General features: G+C 41.1%; 1 protein-coding gene across 3 annotated transcripts in view; it reads left to right on the top strand.

Moving 5' to 3' along the window:
* CHPF (chondroitin polymerizing factor) overlaps positions 1 to 9396 on the top strand; it is a 40167-nt gene extending 30771 nt beyond the window's left edge. For all 3 annotated transcript variants that reach the window (XM_056535873.1, XM_056535871.1, XM_056535872.1), the window contains 3 exons: positions 975 to 1539; positions 4897 to 5079; positions 6982 to 9396. In XM_056535873.1, the coding sequence (XP_056391848.1) occupies positions 1120 to 1539; positions 4897 to 5079; positions 6982 to 8241 (1863 nt within the window). In that variant the 5' untranslated portion in view covers positions 975 to 1119 and the 3' untranslated portion in view covers positions 8242 to 9396. The remainder of the gene's footprint in view (positions 1 to 974; positions 1540 to 4896; positions 5080 to 6981) is intronic.
* Positions 9397 to 16563: the final 7167 nt, after the last annotated feature.

Below are 16563 nucleotides of genomic sequence, written 5' to 3'. Positions count from 1 at the left end.
ATCTTATCAATAAAGTTCAGCGGTGTGAGGTTAAAAACAATTAAAAACAAAAGTGGGGGGATAGAACATACCGTGCTAGCGTTCCTGTTGTGTACGAGCGCCATCACCGTCTGATGCGCCAAGTGATCAGTAATTCACAGTGACTGCAACCTGGCTCTGATGTATTATTATTATTTATTTATTTATTTAAAAAAAATAATTTGTGTATGTGTATATATATGTGTATATATATATATATATATATATATATATATATATATATATATATATATATATATATATATATATATATATATATATATATATATATATATATATATATATATATATATATTAATATATAGTGTGAAACAGACTCAAAGTTCTGTATAAATCATTTTGCAGCAGCCTCTTCGCTATCACAGACAGGATTACAGTGAAAAGTGGCACCAGTATATAGAAAGACAATAGATGATGATCACAGCTCAGCTTCCCCCGCCATGTGAAATCTCCTTAGCAAAGTTCACATAGCACGTCCAGACACCTTTTCCTATTCATGTCATTGGGACCGCTCCTGTCTATTGTTGCCTATCTCCAAATGCTGTTAAATATTTAGTACATTACAGGCGGTGGTCTCTGCTATTGCCCCTGAGGCGGTTACCAGTTCTGCCCTACTGAATGTTGTATGTGTAGGTAGGTGTAGAAGATGTTCGTGGTTCTCGCAGCCTTGGGGCTTGTATACTTGGCAGGTTGAGAAGCATTACCAGTGACAATGATAGCTTACTGGTTATTGGAAGGATAAACCTGCTTATTAAACCAGTTAAACTGTCCGGACGTGTACAATGTATGAGATTCCAGGGGAAGTTGGTGCCAATAATTCGGGAGTCCCTGTTATCCAGCGTCCATTGATTGAGTAAAAGTACTTGATTTACTCTGATCCCAAAATGTATGACTGTCAGTTCAACTTTTTTTGTTTTCTCCTCCAATGGTTCTAGATCTCGCTACATAAGCACAGAACTTGGCATCAGAGAGCGGCTCTTCGTTGGTGTCCTGACCTCCAAGACCACCCTGAACACCCTAGCTGTAGCGGTCAACCGGACCCTAGGCCACCGGCTGGAGAAGATTGTCTACTTCACGGGTATGCGAGGTCGAAAACTCCCTCATGGCATGACTGTGGTGACCCACGGAGATGACCGGCCCATCTGGAACATGTACCAGACCGTGAAGCATCTGTTGGATCACTACATCCAAGAGTACGACTGGTTCTATCTTGTCCAGGACGACGCCTACACCGAGGCCCACCGCATTACCAAGCTTGCCTCACACCTAAGCATCGATGCCGACTTATACCTCGGCCGGCCTGAAGAATTCATTGGCGGTGACACTGAGGGGAGGTACTGCTATGGCGGATTTGGGTATCTACTTTCTCGAAGCCTCCTGAAAAGGCTACAGCCTCATTTGGAAAGCTGCCGCAATGACATTCTTAGTGCCAGACCTGACGAGTGGCTGGGAAGATGCATCATAGATTACACCCATGTCAACTGCGTAGAAGAGCACGAGGTAAGACTTGGTGCTTGTGAATGGCGCTTATCACTTCTATTTCACCCCCCCCCCCCCAAAAAAAAAAATGGAAGAGGGGGGGGGGGGGATTATAGATAGAGAATTTTTATATATATATAATTAGTAATAATAAATATAAAATATTAATTATTTATTTTTATTAATCTTTTCTAAATACATTTTTAATCTTTTTTTATTTTTGAGATCTGAAATCACTGGCCCAAAGTTTGAGGATGCACAACTAAAGACAATGGGGGAGATTTATCAAAACCTGTGCAGAGGAAAAGTTACCCATAGCAACCAATCAGATCGCCTCTGCAAAATTAAAGAAGCAATCAAATTGGTTGCTCTGGGCAACTTTTCCTCTGCACAGGTTTTGATAAATCTCCCCCAATATGATTTTTGTCATAGGGAAGTTGGATGAATCCAGAACAATATATATGTACTACTTAAATAGTGGAGGGGATTAAAAAAACAAAACAAAAAAAAAAATAAACTTTAATTGGTTGGAGATCTGAATTTGTAAAGCAGCGTTTTCCAAACAGTGTATCTCCAGCTGGAGCTGTTGCAACTCCTGATGAGAGTTGTAGTTTTGGAACAGCTGGAGACACCACCATTAAAGGGGTACTCCGCTGCTCAGCGTTTGGAACAAACTGTTCCAAACGCTGGAGCCGGACCCGGGAACTTGTGATGTCATAGCCCCGCCCCCTCATGACATCACGCCCCACCCCCTCAATGCAAGTCTATGGGAGGGGGCGTGACGGCTGTCACGCCCCCTCCCATAGACTTGCATTGAGGGGGCGGGGCTATGACATCATGAGCTCCCGGCGCAGTCTGTTCCAAAGGCTGAGCTGCGGAGTACCCCTTTTAAGTGTTCACCTGACCTAAATCGTCAGAGGAATAGTCCTCAGAATGTTTCAGTAGTGCAGCCTCAGGCTTTGGGCCTTTAGCATCAAACACTCATGCCTAAGCACAGAGATTAAAATTGTAAAAAGAAAAAAAAATTTTTTTACTAAAGTTAAATACAAGAAATATTCGGCTAACATTGACAATCATTGTTCAGATATTTTTTTAATTTTGAATTAAGAACAGCTAAAATGCATTACTCTTTTTTTATTTGTAGTGATAAATATGTAAATTAATGCTGCCTGAGCTATGGTATTCACATGGTTAAAAATCTAACCTACTATAAAACTATGGTAAAGTGAATGTCTGTGCTCCGCTGTAAGGTATAGGTACGTGCACCGCGGAGGGTATGAAGAAGGCGGCTGCTGTCTTCTCAGCTTACAGCCTTGGAGCCTGAACCGTATGAGAATTTCTAAGGCGGCTTTGTATAACGTACGGACGGCCGCAGCACATACATTGGGGCCGCTGTACGAGAAAGAACAGCAAGGTCTGCAATCCTCAATGCTGGGCACGGAGTACCCACTACCCTGGTTTTTCGGGGAATGGGCTGGAAAACTATGAATGTAAAAAAAAACTAAACCAGAGAAAGTATTAGTTATTGTTTGTACAAGAAATATTTTCAACTTGTTTGTGTTTTACATTAATTTCATGCAGTGATGTGAGGTAAAAAAAATTCCAGCCAGGAAATATACGGTTAACATAGCGAGAGAGCCTGTAAAGGAAAATAAAGATAAGGTTTTACCCTCCCCACCTACAAGCTTTTCCAGGTGGAATATCTTCACCATCAGCAAAAAATTACTTCTAGAATACTGCCCCCTAGTTACATGAATAACTACTGTAATACCGCTTTTATATACAAGAATATAACTACTATAATACCGCTCCTATATACAAGAATATAACTACTATAATACTGCTCCTATATACAAGAATATAACTACTATAATACTGTCTCCTATATACAAGACTATAACTACTATAATACTGTTCCTATATACAAGAATATAACTACTATAATACTCCTCCTATTTACAAGAATATAACTACTATAATACTGCTCCTATATACAAGAATATAACTACTATAATACTGCAACTATATACAAGAATATAACTACTATAATACTGCTCTTATATACAAGAATATAACTACTATAATACTGCTCCTATATACAAGAATATATCTACTATAATACTGTCTCCTATATACAAGACTATAACAACTATAATACTGCTCCTATATACAAGAATATAACTACTATAATACTGCCTCCTATATACAAGAATATAACTACTATAATACTGCTCCTATATACAAGAATATAACTACTATAATACTGCCTCTATATACAAGAATATAACTACTATAATACTGCTCCTATATACAAGAATACAACTACTATAATACTGCTCCTATATACAAGAATATAACTACTATAATACTCCTCCTATATACAAGAATATAACTACTATAATACTGCTCATATATACAAGAATATAACTACTATAATACTGCTCCTATAAACAAGAATATAACTACTATAATACTGCGCCTATATACAAGAATACAACTACTATAATACTGCTCCTATATACAAGAATATAACTACTATAATACTGCTCCTTTATACAAGAATATAACTACTATAATACTCCTCCTATATACAAGAATATAACTACTATAATACTGCTCATATATACAAGAATATAACTACTATAATACTGCGCCTATATACAAGAATATAACTACTATAATACTGCTCCTATATATACAAGAATATATCTACTATATTACTGCCTCCTATATACAAGAATATAACTACCATAATACTGCGCCTATATACAAGAATATAACTACTATAATACTGCTCCTATATATACAAGAATATATCTACTATATTACTGCCTCCTATAAACAAGAATATAACCACTATAATACAGCTCCTATATACAAGAATATAACTACTATAATACTGCTCCTATATACAAGAATATAACTACTATAATACTACTCCTATATACAAGAATATAACTACTATAATACTGCTCCTATATACAAGAATAGAACTACTATAATACTGCTCCTATATACAAGAATAGAACTACTATAATACTGCTCCTATATACAAGAATATACCTACTATAATGCTGCTCCTATATACAAGAATATAACTACTATAATACTGCTCCTATATACAAGACTATAACTACTATAATACTGCCCCTATATACAAGAATATAACTACTATAATACTGCTCCTATATACAAGAATATAACTACTATAATACTGCCTCCTATATACAAGAATATAACTACTATAATACTGCCTCCTATATACAAGAATATAACTACTATAATACTGCCTCCTATATACAAGAATATAACTACTATAATACTGCCTCCTATATACAACAATATAACTACTAGTGACCCCCGTTTCTTTGCCTGCAGGGAATCCGCTATCGTTACTTTGAATTGGGGAAGAACGTGGACCCCGAAAGAGAGAGCGACCCCCGTTTTAAGATCGCCTTCACGGCCCACCCAGTCCTGGACCCGGTACAGATGTATCGCCTGCATAAGCATTTCGCTCTGCTGGAACTGGAGAGGACGTACCAAGAAATAGAGCAGCTGCAGGTAAGTGTCATGGTGGCTACAATACAAGTGATACTTACCTACCCAATCCCTTGCTACTGCTCTTCAGATCAGGGTTTCCCCCAACCAGGCGAGTGCATCCAGCTGTTGCAAAACTACAACTTCCAGCATGACCGGACAGCCAACGGCTGTCCGGGCATGCTGGGAGTTGTAGTTTTGCAACAGCTGGAGGCGGTATGCCACTTTAAGTTATGAACCCTTCCTCCCATAACCCATCAGCTGCTTTAATACACTGGGCCGAGGCCGCCTGTGAACCCTCTGACCCCCTTGTACTCGAAGGCTTCGAGCTGTATTCTCAGTAGTTCGTGAACAACCTGTACGACCGGTTTTGTGCGGCTGCCACCTTATAGAGGAATGCAAAGCAGATGATGGGTTCAGATTATCATCCCCTCCCCCACTACGTGTACGAAGAATGCGAGCCATCGGAAAAATTTTGGCGTAACACAGGATGAGGTTCTAACCATGTCCCCCAGCTTTTATATGGAAACTACTTTGTGCGAGTCACTAGGGGGTTAAAGTGTATCGACAAGCTTACAGCTCTGTGCGCACTGTCCAGAGGAAAAGTTGCCCATAACAACCAATCAGATCGCTTCCTTCATTTTGCAGAGGCCTTGTTAAAAATGAAAGAAGCGATCTGATTGGTTGCTATGGGCAACTCGGCAACTTTTCCTCTGGACAGGTTTTGATAAATCTCCCCCAGTATTCTGGCACGCGTTGTGAGTAGAGATGAGCGAATTTACAGTGATTCGATTCGTCACAAACTTCTCGGCTCGGCAGTTGATGACTTTAGCCTGAATCAATTAGTTCAGCTTTCAGGTGCTTCGGTGGGCTGGAGACTCTCCTAGGACTGTATCCACCTTTTCCAGCCACCGGAGCACCTGAAAGCTGAACTAATTTATGCAGGATAAAGTCCGCAAACGCCGAGCCGAGAAGTTTGTGACGAATTGAATTTACTGTAAGTTCGCTCATCTCTAGTTGTGAGCCTCAAAGGCAAAATAACAGGCAAAATAAATCTATACCTTGATTTGTTGTATAAGTACTCATAATAATTAATAATAGTAATAATAATAAAAATAATACAAATAATAATAATAGAAAAAGAAAAATACTAAAAGAAGAATGGAAGAAATATATTGTTGTTAATAATTTAATTTTTTATTATTATTATTATTATTATTATTATTATTATTATTATTATTATTATTATTATTATTATTTTATTATTAAGAATAACAGAAGAATAAAAGAGAATTATTATATAATTCTTTTCTTATTAGAGAAATAAAGAAAAATGTAATGATAAAATAAAATGAAGACTAAATATTTAATGATATAGATATAGATATATATAATATAATAAATATATAATATAATAAATATATAATATAATATAATAAATATATAATATAATAAATAATATATATAATATATATATATATATATATATATATATATATATTATATATAAATATATATTATATATAAATATATAAATTTATTATGATATTGCTTCCCCTTTTGGGCGTCATTATATAAAGCGTTTTTTGAAATCGTAATGCTGATCGGTAGTTTAATCTCGGAGATTCTGAACCTTTTTATTGATTTCTAGAATTTCAGGTTTGTTAAAGGTTCAATAGTGCCCCCTAGTGTCAGATTGTGGGTACTACACAAAACATTTTTTATCTAGCACTTGTATTAGCCCTGATTATGGGTGACTCTACAACTTGAAGATCTGCGTAGTGCGTGGTTCACATTGTAATACCTTTTTAAGGAATCCCATGGACATGTTGTATTGTACAGGCACCATGTTATTGCCCTTTGTTATCTTTTGTAGACTTTTATAGTAGTTTAGAGTCTCTCATGCTTCTCATGTTCTCTTTGCAGCGAGAAATCCAGAACACCAGCAGCCTGACCGTGGAGGGGGAGCAGTCTGCCACATGGCCTCTCGGGATCAACCGACCCTTCCAGCCCCGGACACGCTTTGAAGTTCTAAAGTGGGATTACTTCACCGAGGACCAAACCTTCTCCTGTGTCGACGACTCTCCAAAGTGTGAGCTCATCGGGGCCGATCTCGCCGATGTCAGCGATGTCATCAGCACAGCCGTCGATGAGTTAAACCGGAAATACCAGCCTGTGCTCCACGTGCGCAAACAGCAGCTTCTAAATGGCTACCGGCGCTTTGACCCGACACGAGGTATGGAATACACGTTGGATCTACAGCTGGAGCTGGTGACTCAGAAAGGCCATAGCCGCTCGATAACCAAGAGAGTCCATCTGGTCCGTCCGCTCAGCGAGGTAGAGATCATCCCGATGCCGTATGTTACCGAAGCCAGCCGCATCAACATCATCTTGCCTTTGACAGCACAGGACAGAGAGCATGCTGACCGCTTCCTTCAGGCCTTCGCAGACATCCAAGGCAATGAGAACTCTCTTCTCACCCTACTCTTCATCTACGACCCCTTCCAAGCTCAGCAGGTGAGCCAAAACGACATCTTTGGCCAAGTCAAGAGCCAAATCGCGGAGTACGAACGCAAGTACCGCGACATCAAGATCCCCTGGATCAGTGTGAAGACTGATGCTCCTTCTCAGATCCGTCTCATGGACATCATCTCCAAGAAGCACCCGGTGGACACTCTGTTCTTCCTCGCAGGTGTCGGCAGCCATGTCAGCTCAGAGTTCCTCAACCGTTGCCGGATGAACACAATCAACAACTGGCAGGTCTTCTTCCCCATCCATTTCCAGGGCTACAACCCTGAGGTGTCTGAGCACGGGCAACAGTCTCACTCAGGGACCCTTGAACTGGTCCGGGATGCCGGGCGCTTTGACAGGGATGTTTTCGATGAAGCTTGTTTCTACAACGCCGACTACATGGCTGCCAGGACAAAGATGGCGGCCGATGCTCAAGAGAACGAGGAAATCCTGGAGATGCTAGACATCTACGAGATGTTTATTCGGTACTCGGGGCTCCATGTCTTCCGAGCCGTGGAGCCGGCACTACTCCAGCTTTACCGCACACGGTCCTGTAACCCACGTCTCAGCGAGGAAATCTATCACCGGTGTGTGCAAAGCAATCTGGAAGGACTGGGTTCTCGGTCCCAGTTGGCCATGCTCTTATTCGAGCAGGAACAGGGAAATAGCACCTGACCATAATCTTAAGGCAACGCCTCAGACCAAGTGTGCTCATGGGGCCTCAAAGACCCTTTAAACTGTTAAATCCATACCAGCACACTGGTGAAGGTGCCAGGAACAAAGCCTTAGTGGCACCTCCTATAACTCTGCCTGGTACGATACAAGGTCTTTGGCCTTTCCGGACAAACTGACATAAAAACTGCCGCGCGGCTGGACGTGAGGGGACCTCCCCCCTCCAATAATGGACCCTCCAGCAGCCTCATGTTTTGTGCTTCCTGCACCCACTTTTGCCATCATTGCTGCTTCTACTACCTGCTCAGAAACTGAAGGACGCGTTACATGTGCCCACGTGCGTCTGTGGTGTTATAGATGCCCGGAATAGAACACTTGAATTTTCCAAACAAAAATTGTCACGTCTTTGTGAACCCTTTTTAATTTATCTCCATGGTCCGTTTGGTTTTCGAAGATTTTTTTTTTTTTTTTTTTTTAACTTTATGGACTCTTTAAGAATTAGAAGGTTTTCACGTTGTCCTGTCCCTGTGCTATAGACTATCCATCCCCCAACAGACAGTTGCCTATTTTTGGAACTTGTAACCATCGCCGTTGGTGGTAACCATTCTGCTGATCCATGTCTGTAGGCCTGCCTCCCATCTATCCAAATATTTGAAATAATAAAAAGGTTGCGCATTTCTTATCTGTCACTGCTTAACAAGTCAGTGCCCACATCCTTTATTTCGTAATTTTGTTTTTTAAGCTTAACCAATCATTTTTATATCATAAATCTATATTTAATGTTTGGGGTTTTCTGTCCTTTCCCTGTGTCCATGTGGTTTATTCTTCCTGGCCACATGCTCATACCCCACACCAGTGTTTTTCAACCAGGGTGCCTCCAGGTGTTGTAAAACTACAACTCCCAGCATGCCTGGACAGCCTTCGGCTGTCCAGGCATGCTGGGAGTTGTAGTTTTGCAACACCTGGAGGCACCCTGGTTGAAAAACACTTCCTCACACTGTCCTGTTTGTGGTCAGTTTTGCAATCCTCCTGTAGTTTTGTTCAGTCGGCCGGAAGGGTTGGCGCAGTGCCCCCCTATATGACCACATTGTGTCTCCTTTTAAATTGGTTTTGCATTTTATATAAATAAAGCTTCATCTTTTGTGATTTTTCTACAAATACTTTGTGTCCGTTACTATTTTTAAAGATCTCAGCTTGCTGTCGGTGAACGAGAACATTCTTGTGTACGAAACTGTCCTGGTTTATTATGGCTTCAGCAAGAAAGGGTAGGATTACACTGCGTTCCTGCCCCCCGTTAATCGGATCAGTCGGCTTCCCGCTAAGGGTGCATGCACACCCCGTTTTTGCTATATGGTTTCAAGTTAAAAACCATACGAAACCGTATGCATTGACTTAATATTGCAAACCGTATGTCAAACGCATCACCCGGTGTAGTCCGTTTTGTGTCTTTTACGGTTTTGTCTTGTTTTTTTTTTTTTTTTTTTTTCTTTTTTTTTTTTTTTTTTTTACCCGTGCCCAAAACCGAAGTCTACCACGTTTTTTGGTCCAGGTGAAAAACCGTATTAAACCGTGTTTTTTTTTAATTTATTTATTTATTTTTATTTTTTTAAACATGGGAGTCAATGGGAACCGTACAGAACTGTATGTGCGTACGGTTCCATCCGGTTTTCACCATACGGTTTTTTACTTTGATTGAAATTTATAGAAAAAAAAACTGCAAACAAGTGAAACTTTATTCAAAATGGAGTGAAAAGTTGAAAACATACGTTTTTTTTTTTTCCTTAAAAAACGGATGCAACTGGACATAATTTTTCAAACCGTATACGGGTTGAAATTTGTACACGCGTTTTTATACAGTTTAGCCAGGTTTTGAGGAATCTGTTTTTCATTGCAAAAACGTGGTGTGCATCCACCCGAACAGGGGCAGCGGATCCCGTTCAATTCTAAGGCTAAATGGAGTCACCCCTAGTGTGCGCTATTTCAACTGGCTCCAGAAAGTAAAACAGATTTGTAAATTGCTTCTATTAAAAAAAATCTTAATCCTTCCAGTAGTTATCAGCTGCTAAAGTGGAGTTGTTTTTTTTTTTTCTTTCTGACAACAGTGCTCTCTGCTGACACCTCAGCTTGTCTCAGGAACTGTCTGAAGCATTAGAGATTTGCTATGGGGATTTGCTCCTATTCTGGACAGTTCCTGAGACAGACAGAGGTGTCAGCAGAGAGCACTGTGGTCAGACAGAAAAGAACTCAACTTCAGCAGCTAAGTGCTGGAAGGATTAAGAATTTTATTTTTTTTTTTTTAAATAGAAGTAATTTACAAATCTGTTTTAACTTTCTGAAGCCAGTTGATTTTTCTTGGAATGCCCCTTTTAAGGGTACGGTCCCATGGTGTGCAAAATCTTCTGCACAGTGGGAAATACGCTGCATATTCTCCATTTCACATACAGCTGTTGGTGTGTGTGTGTGTGTGTGACCGTGACCGAGGCTGGGTTCACATCACGTTTTTCCCCATACGGGAGCGCATATGGCAGGGGAGAGCTAAAAACTTTCGCTCCCGTATCCCTGCGTATGCGGTCCTGTAGGTAATTGATTTCAATGGGCCGACCACATACGGGGAAAAATGAGCCAACCGGATCACTCCGGGCGGCTCATTGAAATGAATTACATACGGGACCGCATACGCAGGGATACGTGAGCGCACGTTTTTAGCTCCCCCCCCTGCCATATGGGGAAAAAACATGCTGTGAACCCAGCCTGAGATGACTGCCCTCAGACCTCACTGAACATACAGGGCCGCCCCCCGGGTAGCTATACTCGTATTTCCCGCTGTGCAGCAGATTTTGCGCAGCTTGACATGCGCTACGTAAGTGCTGCGTGGGACCGTACCCTAACAAAAAACTACTTGATGCAGTTTGTTTTCGTATTTGCTGCAGAAACTTTCTGCATCAAATCTGACCTGTCTGAACTTACCCTAAATGTCCCCCAGTGCACCAAAATACCTATGGAAGACATGCACTTGGGGGAGATTTATCAAAACATGTCCAGAGGAAAAGTTGCCCAGTTGCCCATAGCAACCAATCAGATCGCTGCTTTCATTTTTCAGAGGCCTTGTTAAAAATGAAAGAAGCGATCTGATTGGTTGCTATGGGCAACTGGGCAACTTTTCCTCTTGACAGGTTTTGATTAATCTCCCCCCTTGTGTGTAAACATGGCAGGATGTGGATTCGCTGCCCATGAATAAAGCAACACCGCATCCAAAGCTGCAAAAATAGTGAAATACACTGCAGAAATCTGAAAGTATACCTCTAATTCCTTGTATCGAAAAAATATGGCTTAGGGACATTGGCCTAGGGCAGTGGTCTCCAACCTGCGGACCTCCAGATGTTGCAAAACTACAACTCCCAGCATGCCCGGACAGCCGTTGGCTGTCCGGGCATGCTGGGAGTTGTAGTTTTGCAACATCTGGAGGTCCACAGGTTGGAGACCACTACCCTAGGGGCTTGTACTGCACGTTTAACCTTATGGATTCTATCCCTCATCCGAAATTCCACTATGGAACTGGCAACGTGTGAACTAAGCCGTGGACTTCTCAGTGATATCAATGGGAAGGTGCTGTAAGGGTATGTTCACACTGAGGAATTGGAGAGGAATTTCCACGAGTAAGGCCGGGTTCACACCACGTTTTTGCAATACAGTTCCCGTATACGGTTTGAGCGTCAAAACCGTATGGAACCGTATTGCAAACCGTACTCATTGACTTTGTATTGCAAACCGTATGTTAACCGTATCATGCGGTTGCATACGTTTTGTATCCGTTACGGTTAAAAGCGTTTAATTTCCCGTACTTCAAACCGTAGTCTACTACGGTTTGAAGTCCGTTTGAAAAACCGTATTTAAACCGTATCCGTTTTTTATATAATGGTGGTCTATTAGAACCGTATTCAACCGGATACACTTACATCCGGTTTTCACAATACGGTTTACGAATCTGCACATGCGCAGTTGGTTCCGAAAGTTCCACCAGCTTCTAGAATCTTCTATCTGGGAGTGTTTTTAGTGTAAAACCGTATGCAACCGTATATACGTTTTTTATTATAATGCGGTTTTTAACCGGAATCCGGCATATACGGTTGCATACGGTTTAGTACGGTTTTTAGCGATACGTTTCCTTAAAAAAAACGTGACACGGGAACTGGATTGCAAAAACGTGGTGTGAACCCACCCTTATTCTGCTCGCTCTTTCCAAATCATTCAGCAGTGAAACCCCCATAGAGCTGTGCAGAATTTCAAGGAAGACTGTTCCGCTTGAAGAAAGAACATGTTCTTTCTTTCAGGCGGAATCAGCGTCGTTCTCCCATAGAGATCAATGTTGTGTTTTTTTTTTTTTGTTTTTTTTTCAGTCAGAAGCATTTCTGCGCGGAATTTCCGCATGAAAAAAAAAATGTTATGAATAGAAATACTTGATACTCCTCCTCCGCATGAAACCTGCATTTCCGTGTGGAATTCCGCGCCAAATCTCTGTGAGTTCTTGTGGAAAAGTAACAATATTTTGAGGCAGAAAATTTCTGCTTGATTTCCACCCAAATTCCTCAGTGTGAACATACCCTAAGGTGGAATCCATGTGGAATTCTGCCTGGGTTCACACTACAGAATCTCTGGCCGGAAAAATTCCGGCTGTAGATTCCGAGTGCGGCCAGGGCCGACTGAATCATTCAGCGATGGGGACCACGTGCACATTACGGCCCCCATAGACGGCAATTTCTGGGGTACAGAATTCCTCCTAAAGAATGCAAGCAAGCTCATTGTTTTGGCAGCAGAGTATCTGCCGCTAAAATTCTAACCACGCCCCCTCCCATAGACTTGTATTGAGAGGGCGGGCTGTGACGTTGTGATACTCCGGCCCCTGTATCGGCAGTCATCAGGCTGGGAGCGAAGTTCGCTCTGTGCAGCAGATGACTGGGAAGCTGCAGGAGAGATTACGGGGGGTCCCTGCGGCAGGACCCCCGCGATCAGACATCTTATCTCCTATCCTTTTGGATAGTTGATAAGATGTTTAGGGGCGGAGCACCCCTTTAACATTTTTCAGTATGGCCGCCATTTATCATCACGATTTTTGCATTCATCAAATGTATTGATGAAATAGATGAGAAAAAAAAAATCAAATCGGATGCATCTAAAAAACTAAGTGTTTTTACAGGTTTTTTTTGTTTTTGTTTTTATATATTAAATCTTTTTTGCTTTTCCATCTTCCTACCCTATTCCTAATGTACTTTGATTAAACGGATCAAAACTAAATAATGTTAAATTGTGGTCAACCACTTTCTTCAGGACACCGTAGGCTCCTCGTCCTCCTTGAAAGCGATCACTTTGATATTATAAATCTATTTAATGTTTGGGTTATTTTTTTTTGTCATTGATTTAAATAATAAGAGTTTAATAAAAATGCAACAAATACCATGAGTCGTTTTCTTCATTTGTAAGGTTTGGGGACACGGGGGTGTTTTTATTTTATTTATTATTATATATATAATCTATATAATTTTTTTTATAAAGTTAAAGAACGTTGTGGGGAGGGAGATTCCTAAATCTTTGGTTGCTATGGGCAACAGGGACAGACAAAAACAAATTTGGTTGCCAAGAGCAGCAACCCCAATAACTTCATTTATAACAAATTGTGGTTTGGCTTTCATTTCGTATTCTGCTTTTGAAAAATGTTGCCCATAGCAACCAACCCCGTGTGGGGGGGGGTGGCTTTAGTTTTAAAGAGGTACTCTGGATGCTGCCGCTGCAGGCCTGGAGATCGCGCGGGTCCCCGTGATCCGAAATCTTGTTATTCCCGATCCTTTGGAAATGATATCAACCAGTCACTGTATATATAGTACATGGTGTCCATTCAGATTTGGAAGGCCCCATTCACACTACGGAGATTCCACTCAGATTTGGTCACAAGGAAATACAGAGGGGGAGATTTATCAAAACCTGTCCAGAGGAAAAGTTGCTGAGTTACCCATAGCAACCAATCAGATCGCTGCTTTCATTTTGATGGTTGCTATGGGCAACTCAGCAACTTTTTCTCTGGACAGGTTTTGATAAATCCGCTGGGAGATGAACATGTGGCCTAATCTGTTCGGTAAAACCTATTATCAATGGGTCTGTGAATTTCAGGGCCTATTTTTGTGGCATATGCCAAATGAAATAAGCGCCGATTCCAGATGACAAAGAGCCACAGAGGAATTTCCTCAGTAATATGCCCTAAAGCAGTGGTCGCCAAACTGGGACCTCCCAGATGTTTCAAAACTACAACTCCCTGCACGCCGCCCACTGGGACCCCAATCTTCCGTACGGTGCCCCGGCAGTCTGCTGGAAGAGGGCGTGTTCGACCACCGCATGAATCGGTGGCGGTCACGTGCTATTTGGACAGAAAGCCCGTGGGCCTGTACGGGAGATCACGGGGGGAACACAGCAGTCAACCCTCCCCGATCTGAAACGTATCCCCTCTTAGGCTGCATTCACACCACGTTTTTGCAATACAGTTCCTGTATACGTTTTCAATGTAAAAACTGAACAGAACCGTAATGAAAACCGTATGCCATAAGATGCATCACGTTGTCTGTTTTGCAACTTGTACGGTTTTGTCCTTTTTTTTTTTTTTTTTTTTCCTGTACCCAAAACTGTAGCCTACCACGGTTTTTGGTCCGGCTGAAAAACCATGTTAAACCGTATACGTGTTTTTTTTTTTTTTTTTTTTTTAACATGGGAGTTCATGGGAACCGTACAGAACCGTACGTACATCCGGTTTGCACCATACAGTTTTTGACTTTGCACAGTTTTTTTTCTTGGAATTTGAATTAAACAAGTGAAACCTTATTCATAATGGAGTGAAGAGTTAAAAACTTATACGGATTTTTCCTTAAAAAAAAAGGATGCAACCGGACATCATTTTTCAAATCGTATACGACTTAAAATTCGTACACACGTTTTGATACAGTTTAGTCCGGTTTTGAGGAATCCCTTTTTCATAAAAAACCTGATACGGGAAACTGTATTGCAAAAATGTAGTGTGGATGCAGCCTTAAGATAAGTTTTATATCCCGAAGTCTCATACTGCAGATAGGGGGATAAGTTATAGATCTCAGGGGATTGCATATGGACCCCCAAGGCTGGGGTCACACCTCTCTCTGGGCGTGGCCTGCTGTAGCCAGATACTAGCTGGAAGACAATAGAGAAACATAAAATGCTAAACCAGCAATACATTTCTGTGTGTGATTGTTTTTTGTGATAGTTTACCAAAATTGCAGGTGTGGAGATTTTTTCTCCCATAGACCCCTGTGCAACTGTGTGTTTTGTGCAATTTTTGTGTTTTTTTCCCCCCCTCATTCCCCCCCCCCCCCCCCATTTTTCATGAAAAAAAAAAACCTTGAATCATTTGATCAACTTGTAACAGGAAAAACAACCATAAAACACATATGTACTGAAAGAAAAGTGCTACAGAAAATTCATTAAAAAAAAACACATAGGGGAAGATTTATCATAACCTGTCCAGAGGAAAAGTTGCCCATAGCAACCAATCAGATCGCTTCTTTCATTTTGCAGAGGCCTTGTTAAAAAAAAAAAAAAAAAAAAAAAAAAAACACGATCTGATTGGTTGCTATGGGCAACTATTACTCTGGATAGGTTTTGATAATGTGGTGTCCCGGTACCGTATTGTTTACCTACCTAGTGTGGTGGTCTCCAAAGTCAGAGTAACTGCACTCAGGTAGGGTCCCCCAGGTGGGACAGCCCCTAGTCTCCTCTCTTCTACTGTAATTCTATAAGTGTTTATATATTTAATAATGTGTGTATTTAAGATAATATATAGAGTACTTACCTTGTTGGTGTCGCAGGACCTTTGGTCATGTGACCATGTTAATATCCTCTATGGTATGTTGGAGGACCTTTGGAGGTCCTTGGGTCACATGCTACTCATAACCCTTTGTAATTGTGATTGACACAAGTATTGGACCAATCAGTTCTAGTCCAGCCCCTGCCCATATAAGGGAGCTGTAGCCAATTGTCGCTCTCTTGGGTTGCTGCTCTCATGGATGCCGGACTAGCAGGACGGATCTGTGCAACTTTCAAAGACACGCTAGGACAGAAAACCTACCGGCCTCAGCTGAACTAAACCGTGAGTACTAAACTAATCCCCGCTAAAGCTAGCGTGACTACTGGACTGCAACTAAATCCCCTAAATCCAGTTGAACAGCGCATATCATCCTAAAGACTCTAAATAGCTTGAGGTCCCAACCTTTGTCAATCTCCAAGAGAATTTGCATGTATAGAGACTGTTCC

The sequence above is a fragment of the Hyla sarda genome, chromosome 8 (genome assembly GCF_029499605.1).
Source record: "Hyla sarda isolate aHylSar1 chromosome 8, aHylSar1.hap1, whole genome shotgun sequence".
Classification (NCBI taxonomy): Eukaryota; Metazoa; Chordata; class Amphibia; order Anura; family Hylidae; genus Hyla; species Hyla sarda.
This window is presented reverse-complemented; position numbering and strand designations above follow the sequence as displayed.